Here is an 18563-nt window from a genome sequence, read left to right as displayed (position 1 = left end):
CACTCCCATGGGTATAGCCAATCGGTGGAAATAAGCCACGGGCCCATCCACGGATGAGTGGAGAAGCAAAATGTGGTGTCGTAAAAAGGTAGGAAATGCGGACCCGTGCTGAGGGAGATAAGCCGGCCACAGACGGTCAGATCCTGTAGGAGTCCACTTATGTGAGGTACCTATAGTAGTCCCGTTCAGACACAGAAAGTACAAGGGTGGTTGCCAGGGGCCACAGGAAGGGAGGTGGGGCGGGGGGGGGGGTGACTGTTTGATGGGCAGTCTCAGTTGGGGAAGATGAGGGTTCTGTGGATGGATGGTGCCGAGGATGGCTGCACAACAATGGAATGTCCTCAATGTAACCCAATTGCACCCGACATAGGGCTCCAACGGTAATTTTTATCCTACGTATAGTTTACCACCATAAGAAAATTATACAATGACATACCTCTTGACTAGTACATCCATTCAAGATGACTATATTAAAACCTACTAGCCCTAGCCTGTTTGGTTCAGTGGATAAGTGTCGGCCTGCAAATTGAAGGGCCCCAGGTTCGATTCCCTGTCAGGGCACATGCACAGGTTGTGGGCTTGATTTCCAGTGAGGGGTGTGCAGGAGGCAGCCGATTCATGATTTGCTCATCATTGATGTCTCTCTCTCTCTGAAATCAATAAAAAGATACTAAAAAAGCAAACCCCTGTGAATGACAAGTGAAGGCATGGATGTAGAGAAATTGGACCCCTGTTCATTGCTGTTGGGAATGGAAAACCATCTGGCTGCTCCTCAAAACGAAATACAGAATTACTGCCCGGCTGGTGTGGCTCGGTGGTTGAGCATGGACGCATGAACCAGGTCGTCACCGGTTCCATTCGTTCAGGGCACATGCCAGGGTTGTGGGTTCAGTTCCTGGTCTGGGCACCTAACTGGGTTGCAGGTCCCATCCTGAGTCGGGGTACATATGGGAGACAACCAACCCATGTTCTCTTATCAATGAACATAAAAATAAGATTGTGAATATAGAGAAGTATTTTGCAACGATGAAGGCACTCTATGAATGCTGGGTGACAGTATTCGGTTAATAAGGACCCTGTAATACACCTGACAAGTCCTTAGCAGGTAGTGGTCAACTACTATCTATTCATTTGAATTCTATATCCTAAGCTCGTGTGAACACTGAAGTTCCTGAAACTTCTGAGCTACTGATGAGAATTCTGTGAGGAGCCCCTGGGAAATAATAATTGTTCCAGGAGGGCAATGAGGCTAAGAAGTAAGTTCCACTTAAATCCACTAAACTGGCATTACTATTAAATCGGGTTATAAGAAACATACACCGCCACGATTTCATTAGACTAAGCAATTATTCACGTCCACACACACGGACTCAAACATAATTATACATGAAAAAAAAAAGTTATGCCTTTAGGGAAAGCGAATAAAAATTTTGAGTCAAGGCACACGGGAGTTGATAATTCTCATCCATCAACGGAACAGAAAATAATGGAGTAAAATTCATCATTTGGTTTTGAAGGATGAGGGTCACCTTGAACCGGAAGTCCTTGAATAGTTTCTTTAAAAAAGGAACATGCCTGGCCAGGGTGGCTCAGTCGTTGAGTGTCAACCCATGAACCAGGTCACGGTTGTATTCCTGGTCAGGGCACATGTCTGGGCTGTGGGCTCCATCCCCAGGACGGGGCCTGCAGGAGGCTCTAGGGAACACGGACACACACCAACACACGCACGCACGTTGATAGACGCGTGGGACGCTCTCCGGGGCACATGCTTCTCCTCTTGCTCCGTCTCCAGGCCTCAGTGACGGCGCTGCTCATCCTACAGGACCCTCTGGCCACGGGGACACGCGCCGCACCCACCCACCAGGCCTCCTGTGGGCAGGATTTAAAAACAGGCTTACCAAGTTGCACGAAACCACAAACACTGGGCCAACAGACCAAGCCAGCGCTTTATTTTAAAAGTTTTATTCTGCAGATTTAGAAATTTGAGACTTTTTTTTAATAACCGCAAAAGAAATCCAGTCACACCTAATGGTTAACAGAATGTAGTGGTGTATTATCCAAACGGAAGTCGTGCTGATGTGCCGTAATAAATCGTCTATTAGTACAAAAATACACTTTAGGGCACAGCAGTGTATCACAAATTACAGGAGGGGTATTTTGCAAGAGTTTAATCAAACTAGAGAATTCTGAGTAACTGTATCTTTTAAATGCAGCACTTAAAAATGTAACAACTCTGTGCATTTCTTTTTCTTTAAAAAAATGACCTTGTGTGTGTCATAAAAATGCTGCTTTATTGCTGCAGAGGTCAAAGTTCAAGGCTCAAGAGGTACAGGAGAGAATACAAAGGTAGCCTTAAGAAACTTGGTTTTGTTTATGTATAAAAAAAGGGAAAGTTTATAAAAGTTAATGTACAAACCAAGAACAAAAGTGGTATGCACGCGTTATGTACAAGCATCCTTAAAACATCAAAATTTTTGAATGCATAGCCAAAAAGAAAAAACAAAAAACAAGAAACAAAGCTACCACTGCCCCTTGCCCAAAAAAATCCCCAAATCACACCATCATTCCCTTCTGGGTGACCGCACGCTCCTGCAACCACCATCCACAATCTGCTCAACCTGCTTCATGATTCAGTGTCCGATGTGCCAGAAGCCATGAGACCCAGCCTACACAGAGACGACCGAAGGGTTAAGAACAGGAGGTAAGGCGTTCCTGCTGGTTAGTGTGTCTGGTGACGTGGTTAATTCGAGATCCAGAGGCCCCGGCACAGGCACGTGCTTTGGTGCCCTTCCCCAAGAAGCATGTTTTCATGGACCGTCAGTCTGCGTCTTTGCTGGACCCTCTGCCCAAGGCGATCAATCCGCTGGCTGTCCATTGGTTCAGTCCACCACACGTGTTCTATCCCGGGTGCATTTAGATGTGTGCGTGTTACCCCATGCATAATAACATAACGTGTGTGCGCCAGGCCAGGGCCACCGTCAAGTGGGAAACCGTGTACTTTGAAAAGAACAGAACGCGGATGCACCCCTTTCCTGGCTGGTATTTTAACGGAAATCAGTGTGTGAAGTGAAGCAGTGACCACAGGAAGTACAATCATTACGAAGCCAACGTCTGTGAACCCCTCGCCGAGGCCACGTTCTTCCGGCACAGCCCGCAGTTCACGTTGTCTTCTGCCCAGGGCGCAGGAGGGCGCTCTCGAAGCGTCAGTTCAGACAAAGCGCTCAGCACTGCCCACGCAGCATCAGCTCGGGGACGTGTAATACTTGGGAGAGTGGTTCTGTTCGGAGAGGAAGGCCGGCCCAGGCTCACGTGACGCAGCAAGGTCCTGTCCCGGAATCAGAAGTGGTCGATCAGGACAGACACGCAGTTGGCTCCCACCAGGTAGTTGGGATCTCCAGGAAGACACTTGTTTTGCCAGGTCTTAGGGTCACCTGTGAGGGAAGCAAGCTCACGTCACCTGTAGTCACTACCCACAACGCTTTGCAACCACAGGCCAACAGACATACATATGTTTACATACAATTTCCTTCTATGTCCTTATCATGCTGCATTTATACCCAAACTAGACGATGACTCGATTAAGTGGCGTGAGCACACGGTAAGGCATAGAAATGCTGACCCACTAGATCTGTGGTCAGCAAACTGCGGCTCACGAGCCACATGCGGCTCCTTGGCCCCTTGAGTGTGGCTCTTCCACAAAATACCACAGCCTGGGCGAGTCTATTTTGAAGAAGTGGCGTTAGAAGAAGTTTAAAAATTTTGGCTCTCCAAAGAAATTTCAGTCGTACTGTTGATATTTGGCTCTGTCGACTAATGAGTTTGCCGACCACTGCCCTAGATTATAACCTGAAACTATGATAATTAACACACTGTGGACGGATCACAAGAATTCTCACTTCATATTACACAGTGTTTTACAAAGCATCATACTTTAAAAAGATATTAGCTTGTAGGAACATGTAATAAGTAACTTCAAAATGCAATGGGTATTTAATTTTAAAGCGTGCCTTTAACATTTATGTAAAACATTTTTTACTCGTTCAATAGAGACTTACCTGGCCACTGGGTAAAGCTAGCAATGAAACCACTTTAATATCATACTGCATAATGCTCACCAGATTTACCAAAAATTCAGAAGCAGGACTACATATTCTTATTTTTCTAGATCAGGATCAAGCAAAGTGACCAAACCCCAAATACACCAAGTTCCAACTGGGAACTGACCAGTCGCCCAAGGAAGTGAGAAACGTGAAAATACAATGGAAGCTGTGCAATTAGGACCGTAACACAAATCCACTTAAAAGTAGTGTGCACAGCAGAAGTGACTTAGATGTTTACACTGAAAAGCCACAGCCAGGTGTGATCCCAGGGGAAGGTCTTCTGTCTTTCAAGTTCCTGTTACACATGCGTTGAGGATTGAAAAACTAAAGAACAGTGACCCAAAATAGAATCATATAAAAGGAGTCAAATCATTTTAGTAAGAAGGTGAAAATGCCTGCATATGTAGGATAGCATCAATTCTCCCACTGCACCTTAAAAAAATTACTTATTTATGTATGTACGTATTTATTTTTTAGAGAGGAATGGGGGAGGAGAGAGGGAGAGTGAGAGTGAGAGAGAGAGAGAGAGAGAGAGAGAGAGACATTGATTTGTTGTTCCACTTAGTCAAGCTTCATTGGTTGATTCCTGCATGTGCCTGACCGGGAATCAAACCTGCAACCTTAGTGTTATCAGGACGACGCTCCAACCAACTGAGCTGCCCGGCCAGGCCTCCCATCTTAAAAACTGTGACAGAAGACCTCATTTTGCTGCACACCAAGAAACAGTCACCCTTTGGCCAATCACCAATGGCTGAAAGGCAGACACCTCTCTACCTCCCCTGCTCATTCAGTCGATGCAGCACAAAGGTTTGCTAACAGCCCGGAGCGCCCTCAGCCCAAGGTTAATCAATGACAGTCCCAAAGCCCCAAAGGACAGAGTGAAGGAGCATACCCGACGAGGAGTCGGATGATTTTAGAGCAAAAGACCAACCGTCAGGAGTCATGGACGCACAGTGTGGCAGGCGCAGCTCCACGGGCTTCAGGAACTTGAGGCCATGGGGCCCACACATCACCAGCGGGCTCAGCAGGGTCTCACCTGGAGGTGGGGGAGAGATTAGATGGCTGTCTTCCTCTGCACCCGGTTCTCCTCTCCTTCTAATAATATTAATGACAAGCTAATGGCTTAGCTCTCTACAGCAGCACTAAGGAAAACGGAACGGAAGCCACACAGGTAGTTCTACATGTTCTAGCAGCGACTTTAACCCAGTGTATCCCCAAATCACGTGGACATGTCGTCAATACACTAAATCTGGGAAACCCGCGTGTGTGGCACTTCCAGCACATTTTAACTCCAAGTAGCCACATTTCCAGGGATGAACAGCCAGAGCTGCTGGCTCCTGCAGGCGGGCACAGGTTCTTTAGTGTAAGGGACATGCACACGTACTTCTTATACGTGACCTACATCCTGCGTTTTCAATGCCACTCACTTGGTGTGGGGGCTCACGCAGGGCCACCATGCGTTAGTACTGGGGCCAGATGCTGGGAAGTGAGGGACAGGAATGCGTGCCCAGCAGGGAAGCTGCACTCAAAGGCTCTAAGAGGAGCCGTAGCATTGATCATCACGGCACCCTAACAGATGCGGGAAGACAGGGAGAGCAGCAGCACCCGATTCCTTAAGGAGCCCCCACACATGGACTGTCACGCCTGACAGGGCACTCCCTCCCTGCTGGTGTGTGCTAGTGCTGGGCCCGGGGGGGAGTCAGACTGTCCCCGAGGCTGGTTCTTCCAGCAGGTGACAGGCACAGAGCAAAGCCTGGCTGAGCGGGTGCTCCCTCCCCCGTCTCCAGAGATGGAAGAGGGAATGACTCAAAGACCAACGTGGAGAGGCTGGCTGAGACCGCCGCAGACGGGAGGAGCGACGCCCAACGGCCTGTCACGCAGGAAGGGAGCACGCCGAGTGGAAGGCCCAGCCCCGTGGCCTCGCTGCGGGACACCGCGTGCCGGGACGCCAGCCGGGCACTCTGATGAAGGAGCAGCTCTGCTTGGCAGGAGAGGGCCCGATAGTCCTCCCACCGCAGCTCCCGGCAGCCGAGTTAGGGACGCGGAGCGAGAAAGCCCCGTTACCTTTCTCCTTGTCGAGCGGCGGGAGGATGCTGTTGTCGCGGCAGACCTTGAAGTAGATCTCCTGCTCCACGCCCTCCGGGATGGCTCCCTGGGGGATGATGATGCTGACGCCCGTCTCGATGGAGCTCAGCACCCCGCCGTTGCTGCTGAACACGCCGCGGGCCGTGGCCACCACGGTGTGGCCGTCCTCGTCATTGTCCTCCTCCACTGCCGACGGGCTGAGGTCAGAAACTCGCGTGAGTCCCTCCCGCCCTGCACGGGCTGCACTCTGTTCCCCTTCCCCGCCCCCAGGGAGGGCCCTACGGGAACAGCTGACGCTTTCAGGGGCCGATGTGACTCCCAGGGCTTATAGCAGCTTCTCCCTGGAGAGATCCATTTCCTTTTTGAAGGCAACTCATCCCACGCGAGCCCTGAGCAGGGCCGGGGATCGAGCCTGCAACCAAGGTGCATGCCCTTGACTGGAATCGAACCCGGGACCCTTCAGTCCACGGGCTGATGCTCTATCCACTGAGCCAAACCGGCCAGGGCCACCTTTGTTTCTTTTAACATCACTGCTGAGTGAACAGTGGCCGAGGAACATGGATGCCGCTGTTTCTGGGGTCACGGGAAGCCATGGCTGGTAAGAGAATGGGCTGGATCTATGCTCCCCGCACCCCAGCCGTGCGACCTTGGGCACAGAGCAATGTCACTCGACCCAGTCCCAGGTAAAAGCGGGCTAAGGAAAAGGCCTACAGGCCACAGGGGACCATCAGCTTCATTATTTCTTGTGCCTCTTGCACGATAGCCTTCATGGCAACGTTTTGGTCAACAGTGCTCAGGCCCTAGCCAGTGTGGCTCAGTGGATAGAGCATCGGCCTGTGGACTGGAAGGGTCCCAGGTTTGAGTCTGGTCAAGGCCACTTGCCCAGGTTGCAGGCTTGATCCCCAGTGGGGGGGCCTGCAGGAGGCAGCCAATCAATGATTCTCTCTCATTGTTGATGTTTCTATCTCTCTCTCCCTCTCCCTTCCTCTCTGAAATTAATAGAATTATATTAAAAAAAAACAAACAAAAATAAAAAACAGTACTCAGGTTCAAGTTTGAGCTAAAACGACCATGTCAAGTCCCAAATCAGCTAAGCAACATCAACTCCTGTCTGATAGATCACGAGGCCGGAGGAGGGGGCTCTCACCTCCCGGGAACGGCTCGGGGCCCGGCGCTGAGGTTGTTCACTTGGTACCGGGGCTTCTCGGCGTGGATGGAGAAGGTCTCCACTCCGCTGTCAAACTCGGGAGGCTGGGCCTTCACCAGGGTCTTGGGAGAAGTCGGGACTTTTGAAGACACGTCAGGCTTGTGAGCGGTTTCACTCGGCAGAAGGTTGTGGCTGAACTTAGGGCTTTCAAACTTGCGCTCAAATGGCCGCGCGGAGCTGGTGTACGGCTTGGGGGTGAAGCGGTTGTAGGCTGGGGCGACTGTCTTCTGAGGCTGCTCGGTGCCGTTCACGGGCGCTTTGTCTGGGAAACCTTTCTGGGGGTAGAAGGTGGGCTGAGCGGGCTCCTCGCGGCTCATCGTTCTGAAAGCGACTGGCTTGTTCTGAGATGGAGGTGGTTCTGGTTTGGACACTAGAGAATTCTGAAAATCCAATGACACCGAATTACCTGGAAAAAAAATACACAACTATTTTTAAAACTTTAAAAAATGTATTTTATTGATTTCAGAGAGGAAGGGAGAGGAGAGAGAGATAGAAACATCCATGATGAGAGAGAATCATGGATCGGCTGCCTCCTGCAAGTTTCACACAGGGGATCGAGCCCGCAACCCAGGCGTGTGCCCTGACCGGGAATCGAGCCGTGACCTCCTGGGTTCATAGGTCAACGCTCAACCATTGAGCCACACCGGCTGGGCTATGTAATATTTCTTACATGAAAAACTATGTGCTTAGAAGCAAGAATTTAATTTTTTTTTTTAAATATATTTTATTGATTTTTTACAGAGAGGAAGAGAGAGGGATAGAGAGTTAGAAACATCGATGAGAGAGAAACATCGATCAGCTGCCTCTTGCACACCCCCTACTGGGGATGTGCCCGCAACCAAGGTACATGCCCTTGACCGGAATCGAACCTGGGACCCTTGAGTCCACAGGCCGATGCTCTATCCACTGAGCCAAACCGGTTTCGGCAAGAATTTAATTTTTTGAGAATTACTCTATTATAGTGATGCTGCCATCTTCTGGATGTCCTACCTTCCCCGTGGGCTCCCTTAGCGTGGGCGTGGAGCGAGGAGCTGGAGCTGGGCTGGGGAGGCTGGGAGTACTGGGCGGGCAGCGGGGGTGGGGGTGGCGTGGGCTGGACTGAGTCATAGCGTCTGTCGCCGAAGGCATCAGCGTCAGCAGACTTGCCCCTGTGAAGAAATGAAGACAATGCCAACACCTGAACACGGACTCACACGGACAAAACACGTTCTCCTTCTCCAAGTATCGCTAAGCTGTTTTTTTATCTAGAAATTTCACAATGTGCTCTTATGAGTATGGTAGCTCCTCTAGCAAAATGGGCAAACAAATCCCACCGTTCACCAGCACAAGGAATGCAGAGACACACAGGCACTGCAGGGAAACACCCAGGCGATGGCAACCAGAGGCAAACGGAATTCTGGGTACACGTGGACTAGCTCACTCTGCTGTTCACAATTTAAAATGTCTTGCAAATGTTTTAAAAAATATTCCCAGGCCAAAATCTTCCTTAGGCTCACTTCCAATGTCGTATCTGAGGGCCAAGGCCACTCCGGTGCGCCCAGACACGGTGCACACGTGGAGCCAGCCCCTCCTTCAGCGAGGGCTGGGCAGTGAATGCCTTTGGCTTTGGGCCATCGGTCTCAGGGACAACTCTGCAAACTCGGCCTGCGAGGGCAGAGACACCAGGTCAACGAGCGAGTGTGGCCGCTCCAGGGCACGAGGGAGCGGGCATCGTTCACTTTACACTTGGCCCTTGATCTCCCAGATCCATCTTTTGTGAACAGCTAGAGGAGCAGATCCTGCTCCATCTCAGGCTCACTGAAGTCAGATTGTGCTGCGCACGCTTATTTGCTCAGGCTGCCATTGTTCACATGGGACACAGAAAACGCACACAGGAGAAACCCTGCAGAGACCCATCACTGGCACGCCGCCATCTACACCCTCGCAGAGCCGACTGCCTGGCGTTATGTGCACCCACAACACACACGTCGAGTGACCCTCACAGACTCCCGTTGGACCGTTAGCTTTAAAACTGCGCCGCTAGCTGGCTTTCCGCACTGACACGAGCGTTTGAAGGTGGGTTCGAATCTGGAAGTGCACATAACGCCAAGGACAGGGGGAGGCACACCTGATGGAACAGCCTCACGTGGACGCCAGTCTTACCACTTGACGCTCCTTCTCAAGTAGTCATAGCTAGGGTAAGAGCCAAGAAATCTAGGGGACGGCCAAGCAAGCGCAATAGAAAACGAAAGAAAACCGTCAATCTAACGCAGCAATTCGCAGCAAACGCAACGAAATGTCATTAAAAATATCCACCAAGGCGCTCTCCCTCCTGGCCCCAGCCTTCCCTCCCCTTCCCCGACCCGGGCACGCTACACTGGCTTCCTCACTCCCACGGCCCTTCCTTCGCCTCCATAACTTGTTTCCTAAGCCCACTTCCTCTAGGAATTACTTCTTCTACCTGTGATTGGACCAGATAAAGGTTCTCTTACCAAAAAAGTTGAGTGTCGACCTAGGAACCAGGAGGTTCGACTTCCGGTCAGGGCACATGCCCGAGTTGCGGGCTCAATCCCCAGTAGGGGGTGTGCAGGAGGCAGCCAATCCATGATTCTCTCTCCTCATTGATGTTTCTCTCTCTCTCCCTCTCCCTTCCTCTCTGAAACTCTTATGGTCCAGCCATCCTTTCTTACCTTTGATGTTAACACCTCTCCTAATGCAAACACTTTCTGCATCTGCTCTGAGAGTTTAAGAACAGAGGCAAACGCAGTGCCTCCAGCTAGGACGCGTGCCCGCGCTGACCCGCTGGAGGCTGCTGAGAGCGTGTACCACACACTCAACCATCGCCCTCAAGATGCACGGAGCTTCCCGAGATGGCTGCGCTACACAATCGAGCCTTTATGTGGCATCTCCCTCTCAAAAGGTTAAGTCTCGGGCTAAATGACTTACTTCGCGGAATAACTAGAAAGGCCTGGCGGATGCTGGGGGTGAGCCGGCTTGGCCGGCTCTGGGAGGTGGCCTGCGGGAATGTGTGCGGAAGGCTTGTTCTCAAAACTTCTCCGGTCGAAGTAGGAGAGCTGTTTCCGGTAGTACTCTTCATCCTCCTCGGGGTCGTAGTGGTTTGACCGGACAATATCTTCCGGGGGCTTCGGCTGAGGCTTTTGCGGTTCTGGGATCCTGACAATGAACGGCAAACGGGACAACCTTGTAGGTGGTGATGTCACCAGGACACTGGGGCCTGGAAATGGCTGACCGCGACCCTTCAGTGACTGCTGAGCAGCCCCAGTCAACATGGACGTTTTACCTCCCACGTCTTCACACACGAGGCTCAAAAGGCAGCCGCTTCCGGCCCACAGGTTCAATACCATCTACTAAGCTTGACAATGATCTGGTTAGCGGCCTCACAGCAGGTTAAAAACAGTTATTGAGAGAAAGGGAAATGGAACCAACCCAGTGGAGAACTTCTCAAAGTACCCAGGCCAAGGTCAGCAACAAGCACTGACCGGGAGAGGCTTAGACTTTAAAAGATGTGTAGGAACATTAATCCAGGACCAAGAAATGGTCCGCAGACAAGGAAACAGCCTGTAAGGGGCATAGTGCTCGAGGGCACAGGAAGCAGATGGGGAAGAAGGTAAGTTTTCAGGCAAATGAATGCACCGCGGTCATGCTCTGCTCAGTGCGTCTGGAAACACTTAAGGAGGGCTCAGCTTCCGTTCTTAGTTTTCATAGCACAGCTCATCTGCTAACAATTCTGCTAAGGAGACACCACATAGTTTCTATGTTCGTGAAGAGCACCCAACATTATTCAAGAGGAGAATGTATACGACAGACAGTTCCTCTATCACAAGCACAACTGTAAGCACGTTGAACACGTCCGTCAAGCAGAGGCCGTGTTCCGATCCAGCCTGTCTCTCAGCAGCACCCGGAGGTCCGGTGAGGGCCCGCTGGCCAGGTTTCTCTCGCGGCTGCGCCAGGACCCGAGCACCCCCGACGCGGCCCGGGGCCCCCCTCACTGCACCGCACACTCACTGATTGCTATTCTAGCCAATGTGCAGCCAAACTGCCAGTGTCAGGGCTTTAACCCTCTTACTTCAATCACTGGCTAGAAAAACGCATTTTCCACGTTTCCTGCTAGAGGTCTAGTGAAGACCTTTCCTTTCTGTCCAGGGCCACCGTTTTAGTCAGACAGGGTGCAGGTCATTCAAGGACAGACAGACGGTCTCCCTCTTCCTTTCTCCCTCACACGAAGGCTGGCTCCCTGCCCAAGAGGGCCCATGCCGGGCCAGCCCCACTCCCACCCCAGCACGGGCACCCACCTGTACAGGGTCTTGTCGTGTTCGCTGAACTGACTCTGAAGAGTGGCTTTAGGTCCGACGACGGGAGCCCCTGGTGGTTTAGACGTTGCCTCTGGAGGCTGCAAAAATAAGACCAACACGCCCGGAACAGATCACGACAAAGCAGGCTGCAAGGGGGGGGTGGGGGGGAGGGAGAGACAGTCCCGTCTTTACCTTAAAGCCGGTGTGGTTCTCATCCTTCTTGTTCTCCAAGGACGCAGACCTCTTGTTCTCAAACATCTTCACCCTGGTGAGCACGGACTGGGGCTTCATGGCTGGGTCCTCCTCCTCGGCGGGAGCCGGGGGCGGAGGCAGGGGCTTGGTGCTGGGCGGCGGCACGTCCGGCTTGTGCTGAGAGGCAGGTACGAGAGGAGGGACCAGCGCAGCACCGTGGAGCGGCTCGTAGCGGCCTGCCTTTGAGGTAAAGCCTGGTGCGGGGACTTGCTCGTAGCTCCGTGGGTACTGCTCGTAACACTGCTTGGGCTCAGGGGCCTGGGGGCCCGCGGGGGGCGGCGCCTCGGGCCTGTACCTGCCATGCACCTCATACCCGGGAGCCGGGGGCTCCTCGTGCCGCAGGGTGGAGGTCCGGGGCGGCTGGTCGTAGCGGGGTCTGCTGTCATAGGGCAGAGGGGCTGGCTCCTCGAACCGCGGGAAGTAGCCCCGCTCCGAGGGCTCTTCGGGGTGCTGCCTGGGGTCCAGGTCCCGGGGGTGCTGACTGTCGGAGGGCCGCGGCTGGTAGGGCTGCTTGTCCTCGTAGTAGGACCAGTGCTCCTCGTAGGCAGGGATGCGCTCCTCATAGCGCAGGCGGTGGTCCACGTGCCGCGAGAACTGGTCTGCGTAGCCCGCGGAGTCGTATCTGTACGTGGGCTGCTCCAGGTCCCTGCTGGCTTGCTTCTCCACGTACGGGGCATGAGGCTCGTAGCTGGGTTTGGGGTCCCTGTCGGGCCTCAGCGCGGGGTGCCCCCCAGCCGGCTGCTTCACCACGTGATTCTGCCGGATCATGTCCTCGGGGTAGGGGTCCTTCCGGTACACCTGCACACAAGAGCCAGGGGTAAGGGCACAGGCCTGTCTCTCCTTCTCACCGACTGTAACAGAACTACGGCTTCCTGTAGTTCCATAAGCGGCGTGCCCCACTGGTTATGACCAGGGCGGAGATTAGTGGAGAAGCCAGTTTCCGCGAGAGCTCAACATGTGCAGTGCAGGGGGCTTTACGTGCCCGCCTGAGCTAATAAACAAACACTGCGTTCATTATTCCACTTAGCAGAAAGTTAATCAGCGCCCCGAACCATTCATTCCCCTTGATTGGACACTGAAAATAAAAATCACAAAGAAAATTTGCACACACCGTGATTTATAAAAAAGAAAAACGTCTAGGAGGGGTCTCCATTATATAGTAAGGAATTCTAGAAGACACGGAAAACCCCAAAATAAGATTTAAAAAAATATAAAGCAAAAAACCTCAATGACAGGCCTAACCCGCAATGACCCACGTGCCACCGGAAGCCATGCACACCGGACGGAATGCTGCTGCTGCCGGAAGCGCTCTGTGCGGCCCAGGGTGAAGCAAAGGGACCGGAGAGGAGCGAGGCGTGGGCCCGCGGCCGGGTACCTGTGGTGGGTCTACATGCGACGGCAGTGCAGCTCCGTGGTCCCTGAGCAGGGAGTGGGCGGCCTCGGCCCTGGGTGTTGGCAAAGAGTCAGCTGGTGGGGAGTGAGAGGCGGGAGGGGTGGGCGCCTCCATTCTGACATGAGTGAACTTGACACTGTGATTGACAGCAGAGGTGGGTGGTGCTGGGTTTGTTTCGGGCGAAAGGTAAGGGCCTGGAGATGAGGCGTCTGCTTTCTGTGAAGGGTTTGAGATACTTTAATAGTGCTTCTGGTCACTGCCAGCTTCCTACCTCCATGGATCGTGGCTGAAGACATACGTCGCTAACGTGCAGAATAACAAAGCTATGACGCTAGGTCCTATGCTAAAAGGAAACTCAGTACACTGCTGTGTGAGACGAGCACACACAGAATTAAGTCCTTGGTATTCTCAACTCGAAATTAAAAGTTACTTCTTAATCTGGAAAAAGGTCAGAATATATATATTTTTTAAAAGATATATTTCTAATGATCTCAGAGAGGAAGGGAGAGGGAGAGAGAGATAAACATCAATGATGAGAGAGAATCATGGATCGGCTGCCTACTGCACGCCGCCTACTGGGGATGGAGCCCACAACCCAGGCATGTGCCCTTGGCCGGGAATCGAACCGTGACCTCCTGGTTCATAGGTTGACGCTCAAACCCTGAGCCACGCCGGCCGGGACAGAATGTATTCTTCAACTCAACCACCATCCTCAAATCCAACAATGCACCCTATCTGCGCACCGTGGGATGCGTGCCGCTTACCTGTTGAGAGGCTGTTTTAAATCCCGGGGAGTCTATTCTATGGACGGGCTGTGGCTGCGCTTGTGGTGAGTAAGGAGGAAATGTCTGGTTTTCGTGATGCATCCCAGAGGAATCCTCTCTTACGGGCTCAGAGGACCGGGTAATGGCGGACTCCGGGGGGGTCCCCACCTCATCATTAAGAGTCTCATCTAGTTCTTGATCAGTGTAGGCCCCGCCTTCTGTGTCTGTGTCTTCATAGTCAGAAGTGTGTCTACTGTCCGTGCTATACATTGAGTACTCGCTACCTGGGGCTGACAGGTAGGACAGGCGATCGTCATGCAAGTCAAGGTCGTCACTGGTAGCACCATCCGCCTGGGTCAAATGAAAGTAAATTACAAGTTTTACTCAGTATCCTGTGAGGGAGGGCCTTGCGTTCACAAGGGAGGCTGACAGGGATCGGGCTCGAAGAAATCACCCCGAGTTCTCGACATTTCCGCTGCGGACAGGTCAAGAAGACTGCACACGCGCACATGCAGACACACAGCACCCGGGAGACCTGTGCTTGGATGAAGGGAATGTCGCTGGCCAATCAGGACGGAGCTGGCCTCTGGGGCCCAGCCCGGAAGACAAGGAAAGGATCCTGGCACCACTCGGGTTCCTAAGCCCAGTCAGTCAGCAGCGTGTCAGCCCAAAGCAAGGTGGGGGGGAAGGTACTGCCACACCACGCGCACACAGGGACACACGGACAGGACAGCGCGTGAGAACAGCCATGAAAACACACTGTAGTGGAGGAAGAGCTTAAGCCTCTTTTATTACTTTTTAAATATGTCTATTGATTTCAGAGAGGAACGGAGAGGGATAGGTAGAAATGATAGAGAGGAGAATCATGGATCGGCTGCCTCCTGCACGCCCCCTACTGGGGATCGAGCCCACAACCCCGGGCATGTGCCCTGACCGGGAATGGAACCGTGACCTCCTGGTTCATAGGCTGATGCTCACCCACTGGGCCACACCAGCCAGGCAGAGCTTAAGCTTCTGTACAACACAAGGGAAAGCCTCACTAAGGACTGGCTGCCCCTACGCGTTTTTCTGTGAGGGTTCAAAGAGGAGCACCAGCGGATGGCACGGGAGGAACGCAGCCGGACTCTCTTTAACAAGTGACCGAGATCGAGGGCGCTGTCGTCAGAGAGGACGAGAGGTGCCCGAAGGAAGGAGGGGAGAGCGGCACCGACAGGCTGCCACTGGACAAGACCTCACCCTTGGACTGATCACACGGAACAGTCCACAAAGGTCTTTCTCGCCTGGACACGGTGCGCAGTCAGCATGAGCGCCGAAGGGGGTGGCACCCAGAAGTCTGACAATCTTTCGTCCACGCCCAGGACAAACGTGAGGCGGAGCCACCTGGAGGCTCCCCGCAGCCGCGCCTGCTGAGGAAGAGCCGGCCCTGCACTGCCTTCTTGGTGGGAAGACGAGGGTGCTGGGCCTCCTGGAGGCTCAGGACAGGAGGAGTCATGTCCCGGCAGGGTCTGCCCCCCGAACCTCCGTGGCTTCCTCTCTCTCTGTGCTGCTGAAGAAGAGCAGTCTCCCTACCTCTGCTGTGACCTTGACCCTGCAGGGCTGAGGACTGCAACCCAGCACCGGCCAGGGGAGAGGGAAGGCCTGGGGGAAGGGCAACTGGGACTCACAACCACCTCGCTGCTGCCCAGCAGGCCAGGCAGGAAGTGGCCAGTGAGCCCGACGCAGGGCTGCAGGGACCGGAGGGGACAGACGCCTGCTCCGCCTCAGGACGACCTTTCTCGGTGAGGAGGGGGTAGGACTGCGTCGGGCGTGCACGGCTCTCCACAGCAGCCAGAGCCGCAGCGAGCGTGGAGAGGCCGTGTGAAGGGAGTGCTGTAGGATCGTTCAGGTAAAATACACTTGGATGGGAAATGGAAGGGGGGGATAAATCAAGCTTGATCTAAACTGTAACCACTCTCTCTGATTTACCGAATGCAACAATCCATCCTGATAACAAACAGCCTACTTTCCTCACATAAGAAGTTGGGGGGGGGTTAGACCTTTACTCTGAAATCCAAGCAAAGAAAGGAAACGAAGAGGGAGGACAGAAAAGAAAGGGAGCTCTGAGGGTTTAACCTCTCAGGTAGGGAGACAGTGCGCTCTGCATTGCCAAGCTAATCTCATCCGAGAACCACCAGTGCGATCAGCAGTCTGGCCGAGAGAGGGCGCCAGCAGGGAGTGCTGTCCCAGAGCAGCGGGCAGAGGAGGTTAGTGAGGCGGTGGCTGCCAGGTGGTGGTTTTTCTCCCCGCTTCCCGTGGCTCAGGGGTCCCAGCTGCGTGTCAGTTCTTCAGAGTATGACGGGGCTCACAGAGAGCCTGGCCCGAGCGGTGCTGAGGGGGAGGGTCCGGACAGGCGCTCTGCATGGCGCAGTGGGAGCAGCAGCACCGCCCCCCCCCCCCCCCCCCCTCCCGGGAGCGTGTCAGCCTCTGCACTGCGGGCTGGGTGTCCTGGGTGGGGACCATGCCGGGCCCGGAGCATGCAGCATGCACGGCCGAGCATCTGCATCACAGCCAGGCGGGGGGAGGGGCCATGCAGGGGCAGGCACAACACAGCCCAAGCCGATGGAGAATATGGAGAACAAAATAAAAAAACAGACGTTCACAACCTCCCCTAGCAGCCAGAACGGATGCTTCAGGTAAGACACTGAAATCAAAAAGTTCTCTGCACTGTCCGCTGTGAGCAAACATCAGCTCTCCCAACAGAACCAACAGACCGCTCCGGGAAAGACGGCCCACACCAGGAAGAGTGACAGCAGAAACGGGTGCTTTAAAGCCTGCCGTTTGGATGTGGATAAATCAGACCTTAAAGCCGAAAGGAAGTCTTACTCTGAGCGACACTCCGGGGTGTGCTGCAAGAATGTGAGCAGGTGCTGAGTGGGGAAGACAGACCCCTGGGCATGGACTGGGCAGCGCACCTGTCAGTCTAGCAGGCCCTGGAGACCGTGCCCTCCCTGCGGGGCTACGGGCAGCAGGGGGCCCGCCCCTGGCCCTCAGAGGGACCTCTGTCCTCACAGCGAGTCCTGAACGTCCTGTGCTGAGGGCAGCGTTTGGGGGATGCTCTTGTCGCCCACCAGGCTCCCCTCTTTCACAGGAGGAAACTGAAGCCAGGTTCAAAGTCATTCCCAGGCGAGACAGGGGCAGAGACAGGACCCAGCCCTGTCCATTAGTTATCATTTAAGAGGGCTTTTGAGGAAACACCATTGAAGTGGTAAGTCAATAGTTGAGAGAATTTCGGAATATCTTGCCACCAAAAACAACTCACGTAACCCCTCCACACAAATGATAAAAACCAGACCCATTAGAAAACGAAGGAACCCAAAGCATCTCCGATCAGTTACGTGATGTAGAAAGCAGGTTAAAAGATGAGACAATAGGAAATGTCTTACCTTTCCCTCTGAGACCCAAACCAGCTGGTTCTGCTGTTGCTGAATGGCTTCCTTCAGCGCACCATACCAGCCGTCGTTCATTGAATTTAAGTTAATTGTGGCTGAAAAATAAATGGAGGACATTGGTTGACAGCGAGGCCACTGGACCTGCCAGCCTCACGCACCGTCGCTGAGCCGTTTGAAAGATGGGGTTGAGGACAGACCCCTGCCCTATGGTCATTTTCTCCCCACGTGCCTGCACTGCCCGGGGCAGCCTCACAGGCCAAGGTGGCAGAGGTTCAGTGTTGAACGACACAGCGCTCTGGCCCACATGTTGCTGCCCAGACACTCAGGCTGAGAGGCCTTACGACACTCACTGGTAAAAAGATGGTGGTTATTTTTCCGCAGTTTATGAGACCGCTCGTATAACTTCCTGGCACTCTTCCGAGATTCTGGGCATAACCGCATCCTCATGGTTTTCACGCCTTGCTTAGAGTCGGGGTTAAGGAAGACCACGATCGGGTACCACTGGGCGTAGTTCAGGCGATCGACTGCATTTGGTGTGACATCTAATAAAGCATGTTTGTCCTGGAAACACACAAAAAACGAGTGAGGACACAAGACAGGGAATTGGAGTCAGCACAGAAAAGGGCACCGCCTGACTATCACCAATCGTGATGGACGTCACATGTGCTCCGACGTCTCAGGAAACTGTCATTAGAAATTAATTCAATACAATGTCTAGCCCAACCTAACAACAAATAAACAACTTCAAGCAGCTCACTTTCAAGCTGGCCCCAATACTTGCAAGCTGACGATACTGCCTGTGTTCGGTTAGATTAGCAATTTTCAATCTTTCTTCATCTCATAGCTCATGAACTAAGTACTGAAATTCTGTGGCACACCAAAAAACATACTGTAATTTTTTGCTGTTGTGACAAAAAAAAAAAAAAAGTATAATTCTGATTCATTCATACCGATGGTTACTGTTGTGTTGGTCATTTTTTATTTGACAATCTAAGGGGAAAAGGTCAGTACCCTGACTAAATAATCAGGTATCGCATGTTTT

The 18563-nt window shown here is 52.9% G+C and overlaps 1 protein-coding gene across 5 annotated transcripts in view; it reads right to left on the bottom strand.

The window, feature by feature from the left end:
* Positions 1 to 1902: 1902 nt before the first annotated feature.
* Positions 1903 to 18563, bottom strand: part of TJP1 (tight junction protein 1) — a 56418-nt gene continuing 39757 nt past the window's right edge. The window contains exons 17-28 of one of the 5 annotated variants that reach the window (XM_028137170.2): positions 17872 to 18082; positions 17516 to 17616; positions 14094 to 14444; positions 13312 to 13545; positions 11877 to 12734; positions 11685 to 11782; positions 10318 to 10545; positions 8383 to 8540; positions 7333 to 7798; positions 6165 to 6382; positions 4993 to 5136; positions 1903 to 3431 (exon numbers count right to left, since the gene is read on the bottom strand). In XM_028137170.2, the coding sequence (XP_027992971.2) occupies positions 3337 to 3431; positions 4993 to 5136; positions 6165 to 6382; positions 7333 to 7798; positions 8383 to 8540; positions 10318 to 10545; positions 11685 to 11782; positions 11877 to 12734; positions 13312 to 13545; positions 14094 to 14444; positions 17516 to 17616; positions 17872 to 18082 (3162 nt within the window). In that variant the 3' untranslated portion in view covers positions 1903 to 3336. The remainder of the gene's footprint in view (positions 3432 to 4992; positions 5137 to 6164; positions 6383 to 7332; positions 7799 to 8382; positions 8541 to 10317; positions 10546 to 11684; positions 11783 to 11876; positions 12735 to 13311; positions 13546 to 14093; positions 14445 to 17515; positions 17617 to 17871; positions 18083 to 18563) is intronic. The other 4 variants (XM_028137172.2, XM_028137173.2, XM_028137178.2 and 1 more) reach the window with 4 other exon arrangements.

The sequence above is a fragment of the Eptesicus fuscus genome, chromosome 25, assembly GCF_027574615.1.
Source record: "Eptesicus fuscus isolate TK198812 chromosome 25, DD_ASM_mEF_20220401, whole genome shotgun sequence".
Lineage (NCBI taxonomy): Eukaryota > Metazoa > Chordata > Mammalia > Chiroptera > Vespertilionidae > Eptesicus > Eptesicus fuscus.
Note: the sequence above shows the minus strand (reverse complement) of the source record. Positions and strands in the feature narration are given on the sequence as shown.